The sequence below is a fragment of the Abramis brama genome, assembly GCF_963993115.1.
Source record: "Abramis brama genome assembly, chromosome: 22".
Lineage (NCBI taxonomy): Eukaryota > Metazoa > Chordata > Actinopteri > Cypriniformes > Leuciscidae > Abramis > Abramis brama.
In genome coordinates, this window is record NC_139984.1 from 32,962,210 (window position 1) to 32,988,409 (window position 26,200).

Consider the following 26,200-nt stretch of genomic DNA (forward strand, 5'->3'; position numbering starts at 1 on the left):
TCTGGCCTCCCCCGCAGTGTTCAGTCCCGGAGCCGCTGATGGAGTCGCGATGGCTCCTTTCCCCGACGAGGTGGATGTTTTTACCGGGCCACACTGGCGCATGAAGCAGCTGGTGGAGCTCTACAGCGAGAAGGTTCGTGTCAGACCTGTTTTATCTCTCATTTCACCAATTAAAGTGGTTTTTAGCGGTCCGACGATGTGTTTGTTTGAGGAGAGCTAACGTTAGTGTTAGCCAAACGGCTAATAGACAGAGAACAGAGTTTATTATGAACGTCTAATAACGATCTGATCTCAGATCAGCACAGATACACTATCTTTATCTATATATGTTGTTAAGATTCTAACCCATTCTGAGCATGTGAGCTCATAGCCAGAGTATGAGAGGTTAATGTCAATGTCTGATCTCAGATCTGCACGAAAACAGACTTTATTAAATATAATATAAACACAATAATAAGCCGATGTTGCATTTATTGTGAATGTCTGATCACAGTCTGATCTCAGATATGTAAAAACACTCTATTTTGTATTGAATACTACTACTACTAATAATAATATAAACACTCAGACACCACGTGAGATGTGGAAATATGCTGCGTCTGATTAAAACAATAATTCTTTTGATCTTTGTTGTATATTGAACACAACATTAACTTCTAAACGCATCTTAACCCTTGTAATCTGTGTTAAACATCCACACAGATGTGAATTACACCACATTCAGTGTATCTGATCTATAATCAGATCATTTCTAGATTTCACTAAAGTGCTTCGCTGATGAATGTGTTTGACTTTAAACTCAATTCTAAACCTCTGAAATTGAGATCTGAGGTGTTAAAGTGAGATGGTTCATTAGTCTGATTCAGTCAGATTACTGTCATTTATTCTGAACAGGTTTGCATGGAGATTATGATGATTTTAATACTTTAAGTGGGTGTGTGTGTAGCTTCAGTTCAGCCCATGTTCAGCCAAGTCACACACAATGCTTATGTAAGACACAAATGTGTGTGTGTTTGCTGTGTCAGTAGTTTGTTGTGTTTCGTGCATCTACACACTCATCTGAACTCGTTTAACATTTGACACACATCCAGCATTATATAACACTATTATATACACTGCTATGAGTTTTTAAAGGCCGACGCGTGTTTTCAATCTTTCAGATATGAATATGATCATCTTTGTGCGAGGGACCGCCATCCTAAAATTTAAAAGCCAGCTATATATTTATGTATTAAGACGTAATTTATACTGGGGAAAATGAATGTTATAAATGTGTGTAAAATAGTATTTGTTAAATATTTAGTTTCAAATGGTACATTATTCTTTTTTTTATTTCCCAATTCACTATAGTAAGGCACTGCTATGTATTATTTATTTAAGTCGTTTTTTATTTTTTTTATTAGATTTAATCATTTGTTTATTTTTATCAATTCATTTTATTAGTTAGTTAGATCTTATTTTATTATTAGTTATTTAAATAATAATTATTTATTTTTATCCATGGACCTCAGTTTGAAAACCTCTGATCTAGAAAGGACTATGACCAATATTTTATTAACCGTTCAATTTTGATGCCATTTGAGTCGTACATGAAATCTGTGTCCTATTCTCCAAAATCGAAATAATATTTAGTTTTATATTTTCTGTTTTTATTTTAATTTGAGTTAAAGTTTTAGTAATTTTGTGTTTTTGTCATTTATTATGACTTTTTTTTATGTCTGCATTGTTTTTATTAATTTTAGTTTTAGTTATTTTAGTACTTCAACTTAAACTTTCGGGAGAGAACGCAGAACTTTCGGGAACTTTCAGGAGAGAAGGCAAAACTTTAAGGAAAGAACGCTAAACTTTTGGGAATGAACACAGAACTTTCGGGAACTTTTGGGAGAGAACGCAAAACGTTCGGGAACGAACGCAGAACTTTCGGGAACGAACAGAACTTTCAGGAACTTTCGGGAGAGAACGCAAAACTTTCGGGAACGAACGCAGAACTTTCAGGAGAGAACGCTAAACATTCGGGAACAAACACAGAACTTTCGGGAACTTTTGGGAGAGAACGCAAAACTTTCGGGAACGAACGCAGAACTTTCGGGAATGAACAGAACTTTCAGGAACTTTTGGGAGAGAACGCAAAACTTTCGGGAACGAACGCAAAACTTTCGGGAACTTTCAGGAGAGAACGCAAAATGTTAAGGAAAGAACGCTAAACTTTTGGGAACGAACACAGAACTTTCGGGAACTTTCGGGAGAGAACGCAAAACTTTCGGGAACTTTCGGGAGAGAACGCAAAACTTTCGGGAACTTTCAGGAGAGAACGCAAAATTTTAAGGAAAGAACGCTAAACTTTTGGGAACAAACACAGAACTTTCGGGAGAGAACGCAAAACGTTCGGGAACGAACGCAGAACTTTCGGGAACGAACAGAACTTTCAGGAACTTTCGGGAGAGAACGCAAAACTTTCGGGAACAAACGCAGAATTTTTGGGAGAGAACGCTAAACTTTCGGGAACGAACACAGAACTTTCGGGAACTTTCGGGAGAGATCGCAAAACTTTCTCAAGCAAACGCAAAAGCTTTGAAGTATATTTTTCCTCCCATACCATATTTTTTCCACCATCATGTTTCTTTTGGGGCAAATATATTATTTATATTTTTAATACATTTTATTTTATTTCAGTCAATGTTTTTTGTTAAATGTTAAAGGTTTTTTTATGGTTTTACTTTTTTTTTTTTTTTACGATAAAAACCTTGGGCCTGACATCAGTCCATATTAACCCGTCTCTTTTATTTGTAACTGATTTAGTTTCTTGTTTACATTCATGCATCAGTAACTCTTCAGTCCTGGATGTTTCATTGTTTGTTTTGTGTGTTTTCCCAACACAGCTTTCCAAGACGAACTTCTCCAACAACAGGGATTTCCGCTCCTTTCTGCAGTCGCTCCTCGCCACCTTTAAGGAGTTCAAGATGCACGAGCAGATCGAGAACAAATGCATCATCGAACTTCTGCAGGAACGCAGTCAGATGGTCTATCATGTTCACGCTGACAACAAGCTCTCCGAGATGCTGTCGCTGTTTGAGAAGGGGCTGCGCAGCGTCAAGGTGTGTGTGTGTGTGTGTGTGTGTGTGTGTGTGTGTGTGTGTGTGTGTGTGTGTGTGTCAGAGGTCTTATGTTTGATTGCTGCAGCAGAAATTACACAGTCTTCGCGTGTTGGTCAAAAAATGACAGATTTTAGATTTTATTTATATATATTTTATATAATTAAATTAATGTACTATGTTTTAGTTCAATAATGTTTTTTATTTAATATTTTGTATTTTTAGGGGATTTTATGGTACAAAAAATTTACGCTGTATTTATAATCCATTTATTCACTTTTTGAGCGTAGACCTGAACATTAAATGTCCAACTTAAACTGTGGTAAATCCTGAATGCTTTAGAGCGACAGACTGAAGTTTGATCTCTTTAGAGACGACACTTGGCAGATTATTGCTGAAGTGAAAAAAGTTTAAAAAATGAACTTTAAAAAACGAACAGAATTTTACGTTTATATTGTTATGAAAAATGTGCAAAAATACTATTTTCAATTTTTACATGAAATGTATGTTCAAAATCACGTTTTACTCTAAAACTGCAAGAAAATCAAAACAAGCTGTGTTTAAAATTTGAGGTTGATCTCTCATAAAATGAGCTTTCAGTGAGAGTGTGTTCGGCTGCAGTACCAAACGCTTCCACTAGAGGAAACTTTCATTCATTTACAATGCACTCATTTCTGACCGCAAGGAGCACAAGTGTGACTCTTATTTTCAGAGCCATTTAACCTATTCAAATCATGTCCATGATTTTTGTGTGTGTGTGTGTTCACACAGCAAGTGCCAAAACCTTTCGTACCATTCCAATAAAGTAAAAAAAAAAAAAAAGTTAAATTTTTCGGTCAGAAATGATGCAGAGCCCCAGAGGGTTAAAGAGGCTTTATATACCGTAAAACTTCAAATAATAGCCCGGGCTTTTATTTTCCCAAATCGCCGAACTGCACTGGCTTGTATTTGAGACAGGCGTCTATATGAGACAGGCCTTTAATTTAGTGTTGAGACTTCACCCTGTGCTGAAATATTCATTTAGTTTTACATTCATTTACAGAAATCAGCTGGTTGAATGAAAATTGCTGATGTTATCGGATTTTCAGGTGATATTCTCAATTCATTCAGTTAACGGACGCTCTGAGGTAAAGTGAATTCAGACTGCAGACTAAGCAACGATTGTATTTAATTGTACAGTTCAATCATAACATAGTACAGACATGATCTTAATTCCATAATGTCCTTAAACACAACAATATTGCTGGCCATTAACTGACAAAGTGCGCGTCCGGTGTGCGATACCTCGAGTCAGGGCCGTCCATAAGGGGGGATAAAGGGGAACGTTTTCTGGGGCCCAGCCGCTAGTGGGGCCCCATGCAGTCCAGCTATAATTATGTTCATCCTAAATATAAGCAAAAGTTACCATATTTTATTTTGAACCAAAATAGCACCATTAATTGTTGAAAGTGAGAAAAAAATGCATTTTATTTAATGTTGCTTGAGTAAAATGTAGCCTGTGTCATAATGAAACACCCCTTTCCTGAAAATGGTCTGAGTAAGCTATTTTTTGTTGTACTTAATATCGCGAGCGGGCGCGGGCGCCGTGAGCGCTGAGCGAGCAGCAGGTACGAGTAGTGAGTTGTCGTCGAAAAAGATGGATAAAGCAAAAAAGCTGGCGGGGGCTAAACATAGAAAAAGAAAGAGGGAAAAGGAGATGGCATGTCAATTGATGCGACAGCAGCTACTGTAAATAAGTGGATGAAAGGCAACAGGTAGGATTTAAAGTGTGACGTCCAGGCATGTAGATCCATCTGGCCATCGGGACTACCGGGAGATTCCCAGTGGGCCGACGTGCTTTTTGGGCCGATGCATCCCATACTTTTTTTCTTTTTTTGTCTTAACGGCCCATAAAACTGTACATTCGTTTTGTTTTGTTTTGCTTAATTGGCGGCGCTGGGTTAGTGCCGGTGTAATGCATTGGTCAAAAAAAGTCAGCGTTAGTTTTTTTTCTGAAACACCGGCCCATGAAACAAGTAGATCAGCGGTTATCCGGACCAGTGACGGGTAGGTTTAGGGGCGGGGTTAGGGCGGGGTAGGCCATCGTATGGTCCAGATAACCGTATAGTACCGGTTCTTTTCTTGATGGTCACTGGGCTGGCCCAATCACATCTTTAATGTGAAGTATAGAAATATACTCTTTCAAGTATAGAAATTAGTACACAACTAATTATGAAAGTTTCCTTTATTTTTCAGTGCATTTGTTTTACAATATATGGCTATTATATCATGGGATTAATATTATAACTATTATCATAGTGTAATGTAGACAGACACTGTAACTAAAAGAGGTTTTAATTTTTAATTTGCACACTGAATATGGGTTGGAGTTTTTAATTTTGAACTCTCAAAGTGCACCAGATTGATGAATTTAACATTGAAAAGCACAAAATTTTCTTACGGGGGGTGCCCCCCAACCCCCCTAGAGGTACAGAGGTCCACTCACCACAGCTTTACCAAAAATCCTGTAAGAAATATGGCAATGCAGTTTATTTATTTATTTATTTATTTGATTCATCACTGTGGAGTATAGTTCAATTGTATTAATAAATGACATTTTTTTACTTATTTCATCTATTAACTCTCACTCGTTCCTACTCACTCATTACATGGCACACTTATTTATTTATTTATTTGTTGTTGTTTTTTTGGGGGGGGTTTTGTCACTCAGTGACAGCAAAATTGTTGCTGCATACCCTTCTGACACTGGGTAGTTGCACCCCTGAGTCTCTCTCAGTCTAATGTATGTGTTAATGTAGGAGAGAGAGAGAGAGAGCACACGCATGATATGAGTAGCCTATAGCAGATTTGGGGAGGGCCCATTCACTGGACCTTTTCAGGGGCCCAGTCATTTCTGTGGGCGGGCCTGCCTCGAGTTGTCATAGACGCGACGCGGCACTTACTCTCTGCCTGCCTTGCTTGCGCTAACAGCTCCCATCCAGATGGTCCAGATGCGCAGGGCTCTCTTGCGTGCGCAATCTGCTCCATAGAACTGGCTTAAACAGACGATCTGACGGGTTTTAGAAGATTAAATACAACCCGAAACTAAAAAACAGACCAGGCCTCTATTTGAGACCGGCCTTTATTTATCCAAACCTGTAGCCACACCAGGCGTGTAAAAGAGACAGGCGTCTATTTGGGACTCGGCTATTATTTGAAGTTTTCCGGTAGTTGTTATAGCGTTAAGTGAACTACAGCTTCACTCGTAACACACAAGAGACTGAACGTGATTCAACACACTGATGTTTGGCACGTTCACACTCGTCTTGTGAAGCTGAACACTGCTAATCACTGATGATGTCATAGACACTCGTGGTCACACCGAGCGACCGTCAGCCGTGTGACGTGACAGAGACCAGACAAAACGTGCTATATGACTCTGTTTACGTATTATAACAAAACCTCTATTCAATCATCCTAACAGGTTTTTATCTTCAGAATAGACAAGGTCCATTTCGACGTGTCAGTCCAGACTTGCCAAATATTGGGGAATTTTCCACTTGATTATTTACAGGGCGTTGGGAAATCCTGCTCTGAGTTCCTGTCCGGAAAATGGAAAGAATGAAGATCTTGAGTTTATAATAACTTAATTAATTCTCATGCTGACGTCAGCGTATCAGAACAGTTCATCTGTGGTTTTACAGCGTTATTGAACCGTTTTGAGAGACGCAGCTCGTACTCAGACCTCACATGTCGTGTTAACTTAGCTTATTTTTGCACAATATAAAATATATACAATAAAAAGCAAGGACATGCACATTCATATTACAGTGCAATAAAATAAAAAATAAAAATAAATAAAAATATAAATAATTTTTTTAAATTTGTAAATAAGAAATAATAATATATGTATATTTTTTTTTTGGGGGGGGGGGTTGTTTTGTTTTTTGAGTTTTTCATTCTAATTTTAGTTAAAATTGTAGTCATGTTTTTGATATTTTTTTTAATGGTTCTATGTGGTTTTTATCAATTTTTTTACTTTAGTACATCAAGTAACACTAAATAAAAATAAATGTATTATAAATAATACATTTTATTATATATAATAAATTGTATATTTATTTATTTTTTATTTCAGTTAACGTTCATTTTATTTCAAGTAATGAATGTTTTTATTGTTTTAGTTATAGTTAACAATAATAACCCAGCATAAAACTATTAAAAAAAACTGTATAATCATAACAACAAATAGCAAAAAACAGTATAAAATACATATCTATGAAGAAAAACAGTTAGAAAGCAACAATGAAATGGTCTTTTAAGCATCTTTCATGTTACAGAAGAACATTTTAATTAAACTGAGTGTCTGAATCATCTGTCAGTCGCAGCACAGACTCGTTTGTTGTGGCTTTTTTAGTCTCGTAATCGTGACACAGCATAATGATCTGCAACGGAAACGCCTTGTGTCGGGTTTCTGACTCATTAAGAAATCAATAGTCCTTTTTAAAGACGCCTTATTACGCCCTTTCGTAAAAACAGGTTTTCCTGCTTGAATGTTGATTATTTTCCTCATATTTTCCATTGTTGCGGCTCCTCTCTTCCCAGTCTGTCAGTAACATTCTGTTTACTTCCTGTCTCTATGAAGCCCCTCCTTCTGAAAAGCACACTGTGCTCTGATTGGCCGGCTGGAGCAGTGTGTTGTGATTGGTCGAGCGCTTCGATAACCGCCAGTTTAACACACTACTAACTAACTCAACCAGGCCCCGCCCCTTTATTCTGCGCATTAATTATTATAATGAGGAATATTGTGACGTGTTTGTTCCCGGAAGAAACTCAAGACTACAATGAAGGCGTTTCAGGAGTTCAGGAACACTGACACTGATATAGAGGATAACTCGCTTTACATGCTCAAACATGTCATTTTTCACCGTGGTGTTGTTGTTTCAGAGCGAGTACGAGCAGCTGAATTACGCGCAGCAGCTGAAGGAGAGGCTGGAGGCGTTCACTCAGGATTTCCTTCCTCATATGAAAGAGGAAGAGGAGGTGAGACTCATTTTTACAAGTACTGGGCGACGATTAATCGTGATTAATCGTATCCAAATTAAAAGTTTGTGTTTACATTTTATGTGTGTGTACTGTGTATAATTATTTTGTATATGTAAATACACATGCATGTGTATATAAAAAAAAAAAAATTATATATAATATACATTTATTTCTTAAATATATACATGCATATGTGTGTATTTATATAAACAAAATAATTATACACAGTACACACACATAATATGTAAACACAAACTTTTATTTTGGATGCGATTAATCGTTGACGCACTATTTTTAACATTCAACATCATACTGATACTACAGCATTGTCAGATCTTTTCATTAATTTTAGCATTTACAGACTCACACATTTTTTCAATAAGATCAAAGACGCATCGGATACTAAAATTGATCAGGTTTAATGACCTCCTTTGATTTATTTTTATTTTATAACGTATATCCTAAGATTTAATTAATAATCCAACCTTTCAATAAATATTAAATTTTGTTAGAAATATATTAGTCTTGTTTGTGTATTTTTTTTATTTTTTTTTTACTTTTTTTTTATATATAAACACTGTACCATTCAAAAGTTTGGGGTCTGTAATTTATTTATTTATTTATTCATTTTTGAAGTCTTCTGATCACAAAGGCTGCATTTATTTGATTAAAAATACATTAAAATTGTGAAATATTATTACAATTGAAATCAGCTGTTTTCTATGTGAATATATAGTAAAGTGTAATTTTATTCATGTGATCAAAACTGAATTTTCAGCAAATAAAACCTTTAAATATATAGAAATTAATTTTGCAATGGCATTCCTGCAGATCCATAATGCAGAATTTAAAGTGCATTATTTTAACCTTAAATTTGCATTCGTCCCGTCAGACGTGTGGTCTCTCTCTGTGTCCGTCTGATGTGTTGTGCGTGTTCTCAGGTGTATCAGCCCATGCTGATGGAGTACTTCACGTACGAGGAGCTGAAGGCCATCAAGCGTCAGGTGATTCTGCAACACTGCAATAATCCGTCCTGGAGCTCCGCCGCCGCCGACGTGCTGAAGGGCCTGAACCTCTGGAGTCAAGCTGAGGAGCTGCACAAGGCCTTCAAATACTCCGACCACGAGAAGACCGAAGACGGTGAGTCCCTAATCAAAATTTTGATGATTAATCGAGTACTCAGATAATTTATCAGGTGAATAATAGCATTTAGGTGTTCAAGTAATCGGTCGATTATTTTGACGATTAATCGAGTACTCACATAATTTAACAAGTGAACAATGGCCTTTTGGTGTTCAAGTAATCGGACTATTATTTTGACGATTAATCGAGTACTCGCATAATTTAACAAGTGAACAATGGCCTTTTGGTGTTCAAGTAATCAGACTATTATTTTGACGATTAATCGAGTACTCACATAATCTAACAAGTGAACAATGGCCTTTTGGTGTTCAAGTAATCGGTCGATTATTTTGACGATTAATCGAGTACTCACATAATTTAACAAGTAAGCAATAGCCTTTTGGTGGTCAAGTAGTGTATGTATATGTGTGTGTATATATATATATATATATATATATATATATATATATATATATAGTTTTTCCTCTTTGTCGCCATCTCTGTTCGAAATCTGCAATTGCAGTTATTCGCGGAATTATCAACTTTACGTGGGTTGTGCCTCGCCACGGCAAAGCCCAGATGAATTCAATGTATTGAGGAGAATGTGCGGCTGTCAGTCACCGCCGGTGTGGATCCTGGCATTCGCAATCACAAATCCTACGTTTTGGAAGAATTTGCACCGGAAAATGTTCTGAACAAGTAACGTCCACTTTTGTTCTGACCAGCTAAGGGGAAAAAGCATTGCAGTAAATCGCACTAATTAAATCTAACGATTGCTTATCATATCACGTCAAACCGTGCAAATTATACTTTGTTCTCAAATTGTTAATGTTAACAACATCAGCATTGCGTGACATTTAATGCCCTTCCGATATTATCCTTGTTTTCACATGGGCCGGTTGCAGTCTCTTTTTTTCTCCGAAGTCTTTTGCGTTTTACAACGGGTGAATCTCCAGTTGTCACTCCACCACCAGCATCCTCACACTCAATATAGCCTACGGGCCGAGACTCTTCTTTATGTGTACAGATGTGACGTAATGACGCAAAGACATGCTCGAATTTCCTGCAGAAATCCACCAGTACCACTGGAGTTAAAAACATTATTACAAGCTCACCGTTTTTAGTCGAGCTGAGGCAAGCAGAGAGTGTTGAACACTGGCTGGTGATGTACTTGCTCAAAAATTTCTTTTGGATAATTTTTAACCCAAAAAAGGTACGGACTGCAGCTTTAAGACAGCCATAAATATAAGTGGTGTATTTTTCACAGTTATACGGTTTAATAATTTTGTTTTGGTATTATTATTATTATTATTATTGTTGTTTTTCTTAAATACTTATTTTTTATTTTACATTGAAATATCACAATAGTAATAGCATACACACCCAAAAAGTGACAATTTTAACGTGTTATATACAAATATCTGTTGAGTATATTTTGAAGCTAAAACTTCACACACACACCCTGAGGACATCAGAGACTTATTTTACATCCTGTGAAAAGGGCATTAAACCACTCCTTAAGCAAAGAGTATAGAAGGCAGGAGGTGAAACTCTGATGCTCTTCTGGTAACAGCCACTAGGTGGCGCGTCGGTAGCGCGGCCGCCATTTTGGAGTGAAAATGCCAAATGGACAACAGCACAGATACACAGAATGTCGACGAAAGAGAAGTCAAAGTGGAATAAAAGAATGCAAAATTAAGTCATCAGTAAATGTTATGACACCTACAGCCTCTGTCTTAAAGCCTGTGTGTTTTATGTTCAGTTGTGGAATCCAGCCATTCAGTAGGTCATTGTTTTAGCCTACTTTAATGAGTATTTCATTTTGTGCAACTTTACACATTTACTATTACTATTATTAGTTATTATTAGTTACTATTACTCCACTAGGTCTGAAATATATATATATTGTACGTTTAAATCCCCTTGATCTTACAGAACATGGTGCGTCGCTGTGTCTGTTATCCCATAATTGGCTTCTTTTTTTCCTTGTTTTTTACATAGTCTTGCTTTAACGGACTAAGCTTATTCTCACTGATATAAGACATACTGCAAAAACAGTTTACGGTCTAGCTGTTAATTCCTGTTATTTATTGTCCAACATTTCTAATCTTTCTGATGCATGTCCTTAAATTAATTTAATTTTATATGTTGGTATTAATTCAGTGTTTATAATGCTAATACTTCAACTTCAAAGAATTCCAACCCAAACTGTCATGGTTTATAGAGAGCAAAGGTTTTGTGAAAAAAAGAGGTAGACTTAATCATAAAGTCTGTCAAATAAACTGTTAAAAGGATTTGATGATCACTAGTCTAGACCAATGATCTATTGGCTTTCACTTCTCGTCAATATAAGTTCTTTGCCTTAAGTGACTTAGACTTGCCTGTGATCTTATTGTTTTCGGTTGCGTCATCTTTAGCAGATGACCTTTGACCTCTTAGGCCAGGCATTGCCCGTGTTACTCTGGCACTGGATTTCTCAACCTCCTTCCGCATTGAAGTCTGATGCAAACCTGGAGTTTCCCCTGAGTTGAGTGTAACCCATGTGACCCTGTGAGCGTGGGCTCAGATGTTCAGATGTCATGTGTCAGTGGTTGGATGTGTTGTGTCCCTCAGAGCGGGGCAGCGAGCGCGCCTCCATCTCGGCTCTGCCTCAGGAACTGCTCCTCAAGGTGTTCCGCTTCCTGGGTCCGGCGGACCTGTGTCGCTGTGGGCAGGTGTGCAACATCTGGGCTCAGGTGTCCAGGACCGGCTCGCTGTGGAGACACCTGTACCCCGTACGCTGGGCCAGAGGTGCGTCAACACACACTCTTAACACACATACATGTGAAGTGGAGATACACACTGCAAAACATGCTGTTCCAGTCCAAATATCAAACATTTCCTAAATCAAGATGCATTTCCTAGATGAGTGAAATTATATAAGATATTAAGTCTTGTTTTGAAAACAGTTATTTACATTTTATTTCAGGATTTTTTGACGAATAGAAAGTTTAAAAGAACAGCGTTAATCTGAAATAGGATATTTTGTAACATTATAAATGTTTTTACTGTCACTTTTGATCAATTTAATTAATTCTTGATGAATAAAAGTATTGATTTCTTTCATTTATTTCGCCCAAAAAATAAAATAATAATTCTTACTGACCTCAAACTTCTGAACAGTAGTGTTTAATGTTACAAAAGATTCTATTTCAGATTAATGCTGTTCTTTTGAACTTTTTATTCATCAAAAAATCCTGAAATAAAATGTAAAAAACTGTTTTCAACATTGATAATAATCATAAATGTTTCTTGATCATCAAATCCTCATATTAGAGTGATTTCTGAAGGATCATGTGACACTGAAGACTGGAGTAATGATGCTGAAAATTCAGCTTTGATCACAGGAATAAATTACACTTTACTATATATTCACATAGAAGACAGCTGATTTACATTGGAATAATATTTCACTGTTTTTGTGTTTTTAATCAAATAAACACAGCTTTGGTGAGCAGAAGAGACTCTTTTAAAAACATTAAAAATCTTACCGATCCCAAACTTTTGACTGGTAGTGAATATACAGTAAAGTGTAATTTATTCCTGTGATCAAAGCTGGATTTTCAGCATCATTACTCCAGTCTTCAGTGTCACATGATCCTTCACAAATCACTCATTTCTGATAAATGAATAATAAATAGTGTCAGCTTTGAGTTCATGTGTCTTTATCGCCCTCTTGTGACAGACATCAGCTGAGTCGTGTTTATTACTTTAATGAAAGATATTTTCCCTTTAGTAAGTTAATGTGCACCAATGATTGAGCATTAAAGGCAGGTAGAAAATAAATGTTTATTTCATTCTTTTAAAAAGATTTTAAATTCAATTAAATATTACATTTATATTGAAATATTAAATAAATAGTATTACAGTATGAGTTTATTTTTATTTTATATTTTATAATCAAGTAACTTTAATTAATTAAAAAACAATAATAGCTAATTATTTTATAATTATTTTATATTAAAAACTTTATTAAAATATACTACATAGCAAATATTTTATACATTTTGATAAAAAAACAGTAATATACTGCATTATTCAAAATTCATTACAAACAGTAGTATACTGCATTAGTGAATTCTTTTTTAGAATTATAAAACTTATAAAAAATGTAAAATACTACTTTAACAAATAATTTTTATAATTTTTTATTAAATATTTTTATATTTTAAAAAGCATTTTAAATATTTTAAATTTCAAACAGCATTAGTGAATATTTTTTTGTTTTTCAGAATTAATTAAAACTTTAAAACAGTAGTATACTGCATTAGTGAATTATATTTTAAATATTTTTATAATCATAAAACTTTAGTTATATACTAAATTAGTGAATTGTATTTATAATGTTTTTTTTATAATTATAAAACTTGGATTAACATATTTTTTGTTTTATTATTTTTATTAATTATTTAAATTGAAACTGCATTACTGCATCGTGTTTAATATGTTTATATTTTTTTGTTTTATTTTTATTTATGAAATTGTTATTAAAAAACTGCGTCACTGCCACGTGTTTAATGCATTTATATTTTTTTGTTTTTAATTATTTAATTATTTTTATTAATTAATGAAATTGTAATAAAAAACTGCATTAATGCCACGTGTTTAATTCAGCATTGTCCAGTCATCTAAAAAAATAAAAAGCGTTATAATTAATTTTTAATGCAATTTTAATGGAGAAAATGAAGATCGAGTCCGTATGTTGCATTGTGGGATACAGCGTCTCACAGTGTATATGCTGCCTGTAGGTCACCTGTGATTGGTTGTTGTGGTGTTTGTAGGGGACTATTACTGTGGTCCTCCGGGCGAGTTGGACCAGGAGCCGGATGATGATTGGGTGAAGAGTCTCCAGGACGAGGGACGAGCCTATCAGGAGTGGGACGAGGACGCAGACGTCGACGAATCAGGTGAGCTTTCGCTTAGAACTACATTTCCCATGATCCCGCGGGCCATAGCTGTGAAATAAACATTCTTACTGACCCCAAACTTTTGAACGGTATGTTTAATTAGGGTTGGGCAAAAAAATATATATTTTTCGGTTTAACGTTTTTTAAAATGTGGTTCTCAAAGGCCACAAATCGATTTTTTTTTCATATTTATTTATCTATTTCCCAGAAGCCAGTATAATAAATAAAATAAAGTGTTTAATATACAGGTTTAATTTCTTTTTATTAATGAAGCACTTTTAAGCGTATGTTCACTGTTGTTGTTTCTGCTGTGTTCAGAGGAGGTGTGTGAAGGCTCTCCAGCCATTAATGCGGTTCAGAGAGAGAAGACTCTTCTCGACGGGATGATCCAGAAGCTTCTGCCTGTCGTCGGCTCGTCCGTTCGTTCGCTCAGCCTGGCCTACAGCTCCACCGTCTCCAGCAAGATGGTGCGTTACTCAGATCATGTGACCAGCAAACACTCACACATGACCAAACTGAGCAGTCGCTCAAGATCGTGATTCAGTGACTCACTCATATAGACTTCACTTGTTTCATTACTGGAAGAATCAGTGTTTTTGAACGAATTTCTTGAGTGAATGATTCAATGACAAACACGTTTTAACAGTCACTTGTCTCCACCTACTGGTGTAATGATGTAATGATACACACATGGTGTAATGATGTAATGATACACACATGGTGTAATGATGTAATGTAATGTGGGTGTTTGAATCAAGATTGCGATCTTAATCGTGCAGCTCTAATATGTCTATGAAATCTAGTTAAGTATATAAGTTATTTGACTATTAACCATATTTAACTGGTCTATCCTGCTTTTAAACTCATGATTTTTTATTATTATTATTATTATTATTATTATTATAACATTGAATTAATAGTTGTTTTTAAACTTATCTGGGAACAATGAAATAATATAATATATAATAATATTTTCCTTCCAGGTGCGACAGATCCTCAGTTTGTGCCCAAACCTGACACACCTGGACCTCACGCAGACTGACGTCTCTGACTCCGCCTTTCACAGGTTGGCTCTTCTGATTGGTTGTTCAAAACGTTTGGCATTGACTGCTCATATCGGCGTGTGTGTGTATTTGATATTTGACTGTATATGACTGTATATGACTGTATTTGACTGTATTTGACTGTAATGCCATGTTGATTTTGTGGAGCCCACTTGTTTCATTGCTGGATGAATCAGTGTTTTTGAACGAATCTCTTGAATGAATGATTCAATGAATCACTCATATAGACTTCACTTGTTTCATTTCTGGATGAATCAGTGTTTTTGAACAAATCTCTTGAATGAATGATTCAATGAATCACTCATATAGACTTCACTTGTTTCATTTCTGGATGAATCAGTGTTTTTGAACGAATCTCTTGAATGAATGATTCAATGAATCACTCATATAGACTTCACTTGTTTCATTTCTGGATGAATCTGTTTTTGTAATGAATCTCTTGAAAGAATGATTCAATGACTCACTCATATAGACATCACTTGCTTCATTACTGGATGAATCTGTTTTTGTAATTAATCTCTTGAATGAATGATTCAGTGAGTCCCTCAAAGTCTTGGCATGTTGATTTTGTGGATCCCATGAATATTTCAGTTACTCTGTTGTGTTTTTCCAGCTGGGCGGAGTTGGGGGTGTGTCATACTCTAGAGCACCTGGATCTGTCGGGCTGCGACAAAATCACCGACCGCACGCTGAAGATTCTCTCTCTGGGTTTGGGCGACTTAATGGCGTCCAATCCGGATCGCAGAGCCAAACTGCTGAAAGCCCCGCCCTCTCCCATCAAACTACAAGACGAGCACTCCCTTCAGCCAATAGGACGCAGCTGCCAGGATCTCATATTCAAGCGGAGACCTGGTGGGCGTGGCTCAGGCTGTGGCCCCGCCCACGTGTGGGTTCTTGATCCGGTGAAACTAGCCGACATCGAGGACGCAGCCGACTGGAGCAAACCAGGCGGCGTGTCTACACAGGGAAGTGGGCGTGGCCACATTTTCGAGTCGCAGGGAGGCGTCGGCTCATGCTGTTGTAGGAGGAGCCGGAGGCGGAGCTTCAGGACTGGTATAAGCTCCTCCCCCTGGCAGTATGGCTCAATGGGTGACGCCCACTGTGGTCACTCCACCTGTTGCACATCAGATGTGTCGCTCTGGACTGTGAGAGAAACGCACTGTGACCTCCAGGCCACAGGGGGCAGTGTTGATTTTCGGACTAAATGCTCATTTGAGGGCGAATCTTGCCCTGATCATAACAACAGGACTGACCAATCAGGAGCCTTTCGAACACTCCGGTTCCTCAGCCTGTCTGGATGCTATCAGATCACGGATCTCGGCCTGAGGTACAGAACAAACACCGCCATGATATAATAGGGGCTTTCGCACCAGAGGGTCCTTTTCATAGTTCCTAGAACTATTGGCGGAAGTTCCCGGATTTTGGCGCGTTCGCACCGCAGGAACTAGGAGCGAGTTTAGCTCTAGGAACTCCTTTTGGAGGAACTGATTTACTCCTCCTTCAGAGTCGGGCTAAACCAGCGCTATAGGAACTACAGTGACGTTAGTGTTCGCTGATTGGCCGAACGCACGCGAAACACCAGCACACGCCATTTAAAAAAGCAGTGTAAACACACAGATTATAGCCTATATATTTACGAACATGTAAAACAGTGATAGATGGACCTCTCAACATTTACACTGAGGAGAAAATCCAACACAACTTTGAGGAGAACAAGAGAAACATGATTATGTATTTCTGCTCAGCAACACTGGACATCAACCACGTGGCATACGCTAATAACTCTTCATTACGGTCTACTTTCTGTGTAACTGTTCTATCTAATAACGTATTTGACAGAACTGTTAGACAGATCATAAACTAATGAGCACTGTCGTTCTCAGCGCCGTCAAAATAAAAGTCACAACAACAAGCGCGGCTCACGTCACTTCAGAGTTCCTACTGGCGCTGTGAATGCAACCAGGAAAATGTTCCTATAGGAACCATTAGTTCTCAGGGAACCATCCTGGTGGCTACACTGCAAAACATGCTTTTCTTAGTATTTCTGTCTTGTTTCCAGTCCAAATATCTAAAAATTCTTAAATCAAGATGCATTTACTAGATGAGTAAAATGACATAAGATATTATGTCCTGTTTTCTGGGGGAATTAATAAAAATGAAGTGAGTTGATGCTTAAAAAAAGCAAAATGATCTGCCAATGGGGTCAGAAAAATAATCTTAATTCAAACAGAAACAACATTATTTTTCTCCCCATTGGCAGATCATTTTGCTTTTTTTTTAAGCATCAACTCACTTCATTTTTATTAATTCCCCCAGAAAACAGGACATAATATCTTATGTCATTTTACTCATCTAGTAAATGCATCTTGATTTAAGAAATGTTTGATATTTGGACTGGAAACAAGACAAAAATACTGAGTAAGAAAAGCATGTTTTGCAGTGTAGTTCGTAGAACGAAAGCCCCTAATGATTTCAGCTTTTTATTTTTTCCTGATTTGTCTAATTTCATTGTTTGTTTTTACAAATTGTGATACCTCAGTTAAATGTCATGCTTCAGTATTAGTGTGTGTGTGTGTGTGTCAGGTGTCTGTCTCAGCGTGGAGGGCTCCCTCTACTGGAGCATCTGAATCTGTCGGGCTGTCTGCTCATCACGGGGGCGGGGCTTCAGGAGCTGGTGTCCGCTTGCCCCGCCCTCAACACACAGCACTTCTACTACTGCGATAACATTAACGGTAACACACCATCACACACTCACACTGCTGAGAATCATGATGAACACGCGACTTATCTGATCGATATCGGAATCCTTAATTAACGACAAATACATCACCTTTAATTAAGAAATAACTCACTAACAAGCACATAACGAATCTCTGAATATGACATATCAGAATTTCCCAGACTGGGTTCCTGAGTTGATGAAAAGTTATTAATAATAATAATAATAAATATTTTTATTATTTAATATAATAATTGATGTATATGAATGAATATTAAATATCTCCATGTTCTGTTATATCAGAATTACCCAGACTGGGTTTCCTGAGTTGATGAAAAGTTATTAATAATAGATCGTTCTATATTTCGATTGGTTTTGAAAATATATTATATATGAATTCATATTGTTTTTGTTTTTTTAAATTACTCATTTTGATTTTACATTTTACATTTTTATTATTTTATTATTAAATATAAATAAATAATTTGTAGAATATAATAACACTTACTAAAATAAGATGAAATGTATTGTTCACCTGCATGTCATGTGACCATTAACTGACGTCAGAGCAGTTTTCTTTTCTTTTTAGAAAACTATTATAGTTTTATTAATATCTGAATATCTTTGTCGTTTTTGTAATTTTGTGTCAGTTATTAATTTTTATTTTATCTCTAGTTGTTTTATTACATCCTTATACTAAATGAAAATGAAAAATGTTGCCTTGGCAACTAGCTAATTTTTTTTAATATACTTTATTATATTTGTTCATGTTTATTTTATTTGGGATAATTTATTCCTTCATCCGAGAACTTTGTGAATGTTCTTTGTGAAAATCTTTTAGCTCAAATGTGTTCGGCTGACAAAAAACATTGTAAATCCTTGAATGTGTGTATGATATGTGATATGATATGATATGATATGAGAGCGTCTGCTAAATGTAAATTACTGTAATGCCCACAATTCCACATATGAAGTCCAAACCCAAGTATGACGTCATCTTGGTAAGTAAAGGGTGGGTTTGTTACGAAGCCTGTTTTTATCTAACGTATAAATGTAAAATAGCTCATACTAATTAATTTTGTTTATGTATAGCATGTTTCAGTCCATACACTGCAAAACATGCTCTTCTTACTCAGTGTTTTTGTCTTGTTTCCAGTCTAAATATCAAACATTTCTTAAATTAAAATTTCAAGCAGTATTTATCAGGGTTCAAGCATTTAAGGCCTTTAAGCACACATGCATAAAAAGACATTAAGTTTTATTTGGCAACCATTTAACCACTGACATCATAGATGGAAAAGACCATTTACAGGCAATTTACCATAGGAAGTACATGTTTTTTTAAAGCTTTTTAACAGTTATAGCGCCACCTATGGTCCGATCTCCATAAAATTTTGCATGCAATGATGTTATGTCACATCTGCTCACCAATTTTTGTGAAGTTCTAAGCTTTCATTTAGGATTTATAGGCTTTTTAGTGTATTTTGCCACGCCCATTTTATAAATGACCCTATTATAGCTGTCCAAATGCAAAAGTTCAACTTTTAAAAAAAATTATTGATCTAGAGAGTCCAGAGAATTGTCCTAGACTGGTCTGGTTCCGATCGGGCGAAAAACCTAGGACTAGTTTGCAAAAGTTGGTTTTAAACATATTCGCGAATATTTAATGAACGGTTTGATTGACAGCAGTAGTTCTTGAGGCAAAGTTGTTCAGGATGAAGAGATCTATCAAATGATATGCATATTGTGCTGATATGTTTAACACGTGATTACAGAGCCGTAAAACTCGTTAGCGCCAACTAGTGGCCGATTTCTTTCAAAATTCTTATAGACCTCCAGGGCCATGAGTCGAACATGCTCATCGAGTTTCGTTTCAATCGGCCTCCGTTAACCTTCTGTCTAATAGGTGCTCAACTTCATTGGCCGATGGCAGCCATGTTTTTCGAGATACACCAATGTCCTCATAGATATACATGGCACCTTGGACCAAGACACTGCATACCAATTTTCAAGTCAATCGGACTAACAGTCAGGTGGTTATAGCCCTTTTCATGTTTTTTTCATGTTATAGCGCCACCCAGTGTTCAATCTGTGTTTTTTATTTTTTTATTTTTTTTTATTTTACTGTGACCCCAGATTGAACTCATACACATGTGTACCAAGTTTGGTGAAGATATCTCATTTACTTCTTGAGTTATAGCCATTTTAGTAAAATTGGCTCCTCCCACAACGTTCATTTTGCTCCCCCTAGCGACCATGAACCGAAATTTCAACTTTTTTTTCTATAATTATTTATATTCAGACTCCAGAGAACATTTCTGCACTGGTTTGGTTCCGATCGGACGAAAAACCTAGGACTAGTTTTAAGCATCAACTCACTTAATTTTGATTAATTCCCCCGGAAAACAGGACATAATATCTCATGTCATTTTACTCATCTAGTAAATGCATCTTGATTTAAGAGTTTTTAGATATTTGGACTGGAAACAAGACAAAAACACTGAGTAAGGAAAGCATGTTTTGCAGTGTGTTTGTATTGGGAAACATCAGTTGAACACCATTGCTTTAGCGTAGTTGTAGATTTACACTTTGTTTTTCTCAGTTTAATAGTAAATCTCCTGTAAATGTAATTGTTTTGTGTGTTTGTAAGTGGTTTCCATCTCTGGTTCTGCAGGTCCTCATGCAGACACGGCCAGCGGATGCCAGAATCTGCAGTGTGGTTTCAGGGCTTGCTGTCGATCCGGAGAATGATGCTCTTTTCTCCGTATTTATCCCCGTTCACCCCCTTTCCATCTCTCTCCTCGTGTCCCTCTCTCATCCCTCATCATCCACGTGCACTTTAAGCGGGAAAGTGCTTCAAGATGCTCTTCGACGCAGTTTGCTTTCACTAAAAATCAAATAAAGTGAAATTCAGCTTTGTAAATCAATCCCTGAAAGGTGTTGTGAAGGAACTAAATGATGTATATTTGTAAATAATTCACAGGACGCTCTTTAATTGGAAACTTTAAGATGTTACTTTAACATTGTGTGGGTTATTTTTTTGTTTTGAGGATTTAACCCAGGCACATCTCGAGTTCGTACACTGCGAAAAATGCTTTTCTTACTGAGTATTTCTGTCTTGTTTCCAGTCCAAATATCAAACATTTCTTAAATCAAGATGCATTTACTAGATGAGTAAAATGACATAAGATATTATGTCTCGTTTTCTGGGGAAATAAATAAAAATTAAGTGAGTTTTTGCTTAAACACGCAAAATGATCTGCCAATGGGGAGAAAAATAATGTTGTTTCTGTTTGAATTAAGATTATTTTTCTGACCCCATTGGCAGATCATTTTGCTTTTTTTACGCATCAACTCACTTAATTTTGATTAATTCCCCCAGAAAACAGGACATAATATCTTATATCATTTTACTCATCTAGTAAATGCATCTTGATTTAAGAATTTTTAGATATTTGGACTGGAAACAAGACAAAAATACTAATAAAAGCATGTTTTGCAGTGTAGTTCCTCCATCTCCGTCTCAATAACCATTACTCTGGGTAAGATGTTATAATCATCTGCGCAAAATAGGAAAAATGCAATTCACAAGCTTGAGTTGTGGTTTGTCAAATAAATCAGCAGGTGTTTTGGAAAACAAAGTTAGTAACCAGAAGCTGTATTAGTTGCGTTCATCTCTAGGTTTTAACCTAACGCCAGATAGATCCCTCTAGCTTCACTGAACGAGACTTCGCCTGTGGTGTAAATATCTGGCAACCACGTCAAAGCGTTATCCAGGAATTCACACTTTGGTTGGTTGAAAGGGCTTGTGAACTATAAGTCCTGGGTATATTACACTTCTTAATTTTCCAGAGTTTTTAGATGCTGCATGATCTGTTTCTTTTGCGTAGCTGACCATTAAAAGCACCTTGACAGAACGTTTGTCTGTGTTGACGTTTTTTTTACATTAAAATTGTTTACATTTAACAGTATTTTACTGTAAAATTACAAAAAAATGTTTCATTAAATGCATTTTTCAGTTTAGAGTAAGGGAACTTACTGTTAACAACAATCATATTTTTAATTAGTTAACATTCCCTTAACTTAGTTAGTCCACTAGAACAATTTCATAAGTCAAGCTCAAATCATGTGCCATTTCAATTATTTCCATCCATAAAACCTCAAGACCAAAGAAAAAAAAAACACAAACTACGCCCTTCTACACATTACAGGATCAACCGCTAGACGTGTACAAAAATAAAAATAAATCTAAAAAGAGATCACTTGCGTTATTGCTCGAGTCGTTAAACATGTACAAGATGGAAAAACACAAAATAAACCCCCATCAGTGACGCTGCATTACTCGTCGTCATCATCCTCATCTTCATCCTCGTCGTCGTCCTCTTCCTCGTCATCATCGTCGTCATCAGCCTCGGGCTGGACCTTTTTAGTGGAGCCAGTCGGTCGCCCCGGCGCCGCCTTAGAGGCTCCGCCCCCTGCGCGATACGCTGCCACCTCCTGTCAATCAGAGAGAGGTCAGACACTCTAGCCACACCCACCTCATTACATAAACACGACGGCTCACATCAAACACCCCACATCATTTCTGCGTTTTTAATAATTAAAACCACAATTTATGCACAAGATCAATGTTTTGTTCACATTGTTTACTTTAAGTATTTAAAAACAAAAACATGCTATATATTAATAAAACATTTAAATGTGTGCATTTAAGCCAGAACTAATTTATGCATGTTTTTGATACAATTAAATGTTTTATACACATACATACATTATATAAACAAAACAATGCGATTAATCGATTTGACAGCAGTGATTATATATATAAAACACACACACACATACACAAAAATATATGTATATATTTATAATATATATTACTGCTGTCAAATCGATTAATTGCATTGATTTGTTTATATAATGTATGTATGTGTATAAAACATTTCAATGTATATTACACACACATATATACAAAATTTATAAATAAATTTATAAACTAAAATTACAATTATAAATATAGCTGCGAGCAGCGATTACGGGCCCAAGCCGGTGGCACCGCAACCCCGATGCCTTTAGTTACCTAAAGGCACCGGGGTGGCGGTGCCGCCGGCTTTGGCCCTTCATCGCTGCTCGCAGCTATATTTATATATATATATATATATATATATATATATATATATATAAAAGACAGAAAATATTACTTGTCTTACCTTATTCTAATTTTATGATACACTCAAAATATTCCACAACATTGATTAACGTTGATTAACCCGTTGATTAACCGGTGGTAAAATATTCTCACCGTCACATACCTAGTATATTTTTATATAGATACAATAGGCCTACCTGATTTTGAACACAAGAGGGCAGTACAGCACTATGAATGACATGATTTATTTATTTTTTGGACTAAAAAAACATTCTGGCTGTTTTTAAACTTAAACAATTATTAAATTGGAAAAAAAAAGAATAAAATGGGTTTAGTTCTGATATTTGTATAATTTTATATAGAAATAAATGGTGTATAATTACATTTTTAGAAGATATGAGGCTTTTAGTGTTTCCATTTTTGACATTACTTTAATCCCTCGCCATAGCAAAACCGTTTGAGATATTTATTATCCGTTCACAATTTAGCATCTTTAATGTATTTTCATCATGTTGAAAAAGTTTGGTGGGAATAAAATAAACCACTTAAGAGGAGTGGGTAAAAATTCAGAGGCTGATTTTGCAAAGAAATCCACATTCAAACCAAAATATCTGATTTCCTATTGGTCGGAGCTAATGACTGTAAATTAGAAAGTTGTCTGGCTCGATAAGACCAATATACGCACTGATTTTTGTAACTGTTGGTAAAACTAACCCCCCCACTTTTGTCAAAAGCATTTTGAAATTGCTTTCAATAGCGCTGTTGAGCCCCCCCTGCCACGCCCGTTTCTGAAACTTTGCACATGTCGACTGGCTAATAAGTGTGATGTGTCTGTCGAGTTTCATCCAATTTCAAGCATGCTAAGAGTCTCAAAAGCATCCGAAAAGAATATTAAAGTTTGATGCGTTGCCATGGCAACAGTATCTAAGATATCAATAATCCTTTCACAAGTCTACATCTGCCGTGTGTCTACATTATACAAATAAAGTTTGAATCAAATTGGGTAAAACTAAGAGGGTGATTTCAAAGCATTTTGAAAGTGACAAACTTCCTGCTGCCAGTTGGTGGCGCTATAACTTTGACTCACAATAGTTACATCCATCTGATCGGCCTTTTACAACGAACACACTGCTGAAGTTTCATCAAGATCAGTTAATGTGTGCAGAAGTTATAACACACTTCCTGTGTCCCATTATTCGCCATAAATTCAATTCCTCGCCACGGCCAAACCGTTCGAGATATCAAAAATCTGTTCGCAAGAATTCATCCTCAATGTCTTGACCTCATTCACACTGAGTTTGGTGGCAATCGGATGAATTCCCTAGGAGGAGTATTTCACATTCCATTGTATGCGTTTTCCAAACAACGTATAATAACCGACTTCCTGTTGGGCTTTTGTAAAACTTAGAGCACGAAAGTTGTTCGGCCCGATGAGATCTATATGTGATTCACCCTTTCAGGGCTTGGGCCCTAAAAATGTAACTGGCACATTATAATTCTATACAGTTTCTTCACCTTCTCGTATTTCTCGCGCAGTTTGGCGGCCTTCTGCTCGAACGGCGCGCGGTCTTTGACGCTCTGTTTCGACCACCTCTCTCCCAGTTTCTTCGCGGTTTCTCTGATGGACAGACCGGGGTTTTCACTCTTTATCGTCGGCCGATACTCCGTGCAAAAGACGAAGAATGCAGACCTGCGCAAAAAAGAAAAACCTGTTAGAAATCACTGAGACGTGCATGTTAGCATGCGATGTGTTCGCGCGCGCGGGACGTACGGCGGGCGCTTGGGGGCGTTCGGGTCTTTCTTCTTCCTCCCCGTCTTCCCCACGCCTTTGGGCGGCACATAGGTCTTCATCTCCTTGTCGTAGCGAACTTTATCCACTTTAGCTAGGTCTTCAAACCTGCTCTTCTCCGCCGCGCTCAGCGCCTGCGGGGCGACAGAAAGAAGGTTAAGCGGATGATTCAACGACACACGAGCGCGAGACACAGACACGGATTGCTCACCCTCCATCTCTCGGAGCATCTCTTGGAAAACTCGGAGAAGTTGATCGGCACGTCGGGACTCTTGCGTTTGTGCTCGTCGCGGGACGTCTGCACGAAGTACGCGTACGCAGACGTCTTTCCCTTGGGTTTGTTCACGTCTCCTTTCACCATGGCTGATCCACTGACAGAAAACAAACAGCTTTACTGAAAATCAAGCTTAAAAAAGTCATAATTATGACAAAAAGTTGAAATTGATAAGTTATAATTATGAGATGAAAAGTCGAAATTGAGTTGAAGGGAAAGTCATAACAGGTGAAAAGTTAAAATTCACTAAACAATAATTGTGACAAAATGTAATAATGACATAATTATGATAAAGTCAAAATTATGACAAAAAATTATGATAATTTTTAATCTCATAATTATGACTGTCATAATGTTTACATTTTATGCCATAAATCTGATTTTTTCCCATGTGGCATAAATGTGGTTCCTGTCATTCTGAATCAAATCTCTTTGTTTTCTAATGGATCTAATGATTTCATGAAACATCTGCAGTGTTATTATTGATAGTATTATCACAGATTTCCTGTCAGTCACATCTGATATGGCAATAATTCTGAAATCGCACACTTAGTGAGCTCTATATGAATATATATATATATATATATATATATATATATATGAATATTATCTGTGAGTGTGTGTGAATGGCAGTACAAACGCGCGTGTTTAAGCTGTGAATGGAGTCGGTGTGTTTGCACGTGATGTTGATGTTTTCACTACAGAGATTCACCTTTATGAATCGGTTATTATAGTGTACGTTTGCCATTTTCCTTCATGTATTGATCTGGGTTTCTCCTGTGCTGGATGATACACGTGTACCGCTTGATGTGAGAATAAACACACTTTCTCCTGCAGGACTTTAATGAAACGCTTGAGTAAATGACTTCTGCATGAACAGAGATGTGGATCAGAGGAACAGAACCTTCCTCAAGTATCATATTATTGGACATTAATGTCTCCCTGTGGAGAAATCCAGCGTTTAATATTTATATGTCTGTGGTGTTTTTAATAAGCTTTATAGGACAAACCATGTGTAAA

At 36.6% G+C, this 26,200-nt stretch overlaps 2 protein-coding genes across 5 annotated transcripts; one reads left to right on the forward strand and one right to left on the reverse strand.

Moving 5' to 3' along the window:
• fbxl5 (F-box and leucine-rich repeat protein 5) lies at nucleotides 1–21,885 on the forward strand. 4 transcript variants are annotated; one of them, XR_014604058.1, is made up of 12 exons: nucleotides 1–133; nucleotides 2,880–3,095; nucleotides 8,019–8,114; nucleotides 9,059–9,257; nucleotides 11,853–12,029; nucleotides 14,060–14,185; nucleotides 14,504–14,652; nucleotides 15,169–15,251; nucleotides 15,863–16,576; nucleotides 17,833–17,981; nucleotides 20,643–21,201; nucleotides 21,297–21,885. XR_014604058.1 is itself a non-coding variant. In XM_084098090.1 (11 exons), exons 1-11 carry the CDS (start codon nucleotides 50–52, stop codon nucleotides 20,717–20,719), a joined length of 2,070 nt encoding a protein of 689 aa, XP_083954216.1. In that variant the 5' UTR covers nucleotides 1–49; the 3' UTR covers nucleotides 20,720–21,885. The 4 variants fall into 4 exon arrangements, 1 of the variants encoding a protein (XP_083954216.1); XR_014604059.1 differs by having other exon boundaries at nucleotides 20,643–21,197; XR_014604060.1 differs by having other exon boundaries at nucleotides 20,643–20,979; nucleotides 21,440–21,885.
• LOC311072810 (high mobility group protein B2-like) lies at nucleotides 21,877–25,673 on the reverse strand. The gene is made up of 4 exons (XM_084098092.1): nucleotides 25,118–25,673; nucleotides 24,889–25,040; nucleotides 24,633–24,807; nucleotides 21,877–22,465 (listed from the first exon to the last, which is right to left on the reverse strand). The coding sequence occupies exons 1-4, from the start codon at nucleotides 25,265–25,267 to the stop codon at nucleotides 22,307–22,309; spliced, it is 636 nt and encodes a 211-aa protein (XP_083954218.1). The 5' UTR covers nucleotides 25,268–25,673; the 3' UTR covers nucleotides 21,877–22,306.
• Nucleotides 25,674–26,200: the final 527 nt, after the last annotated feature.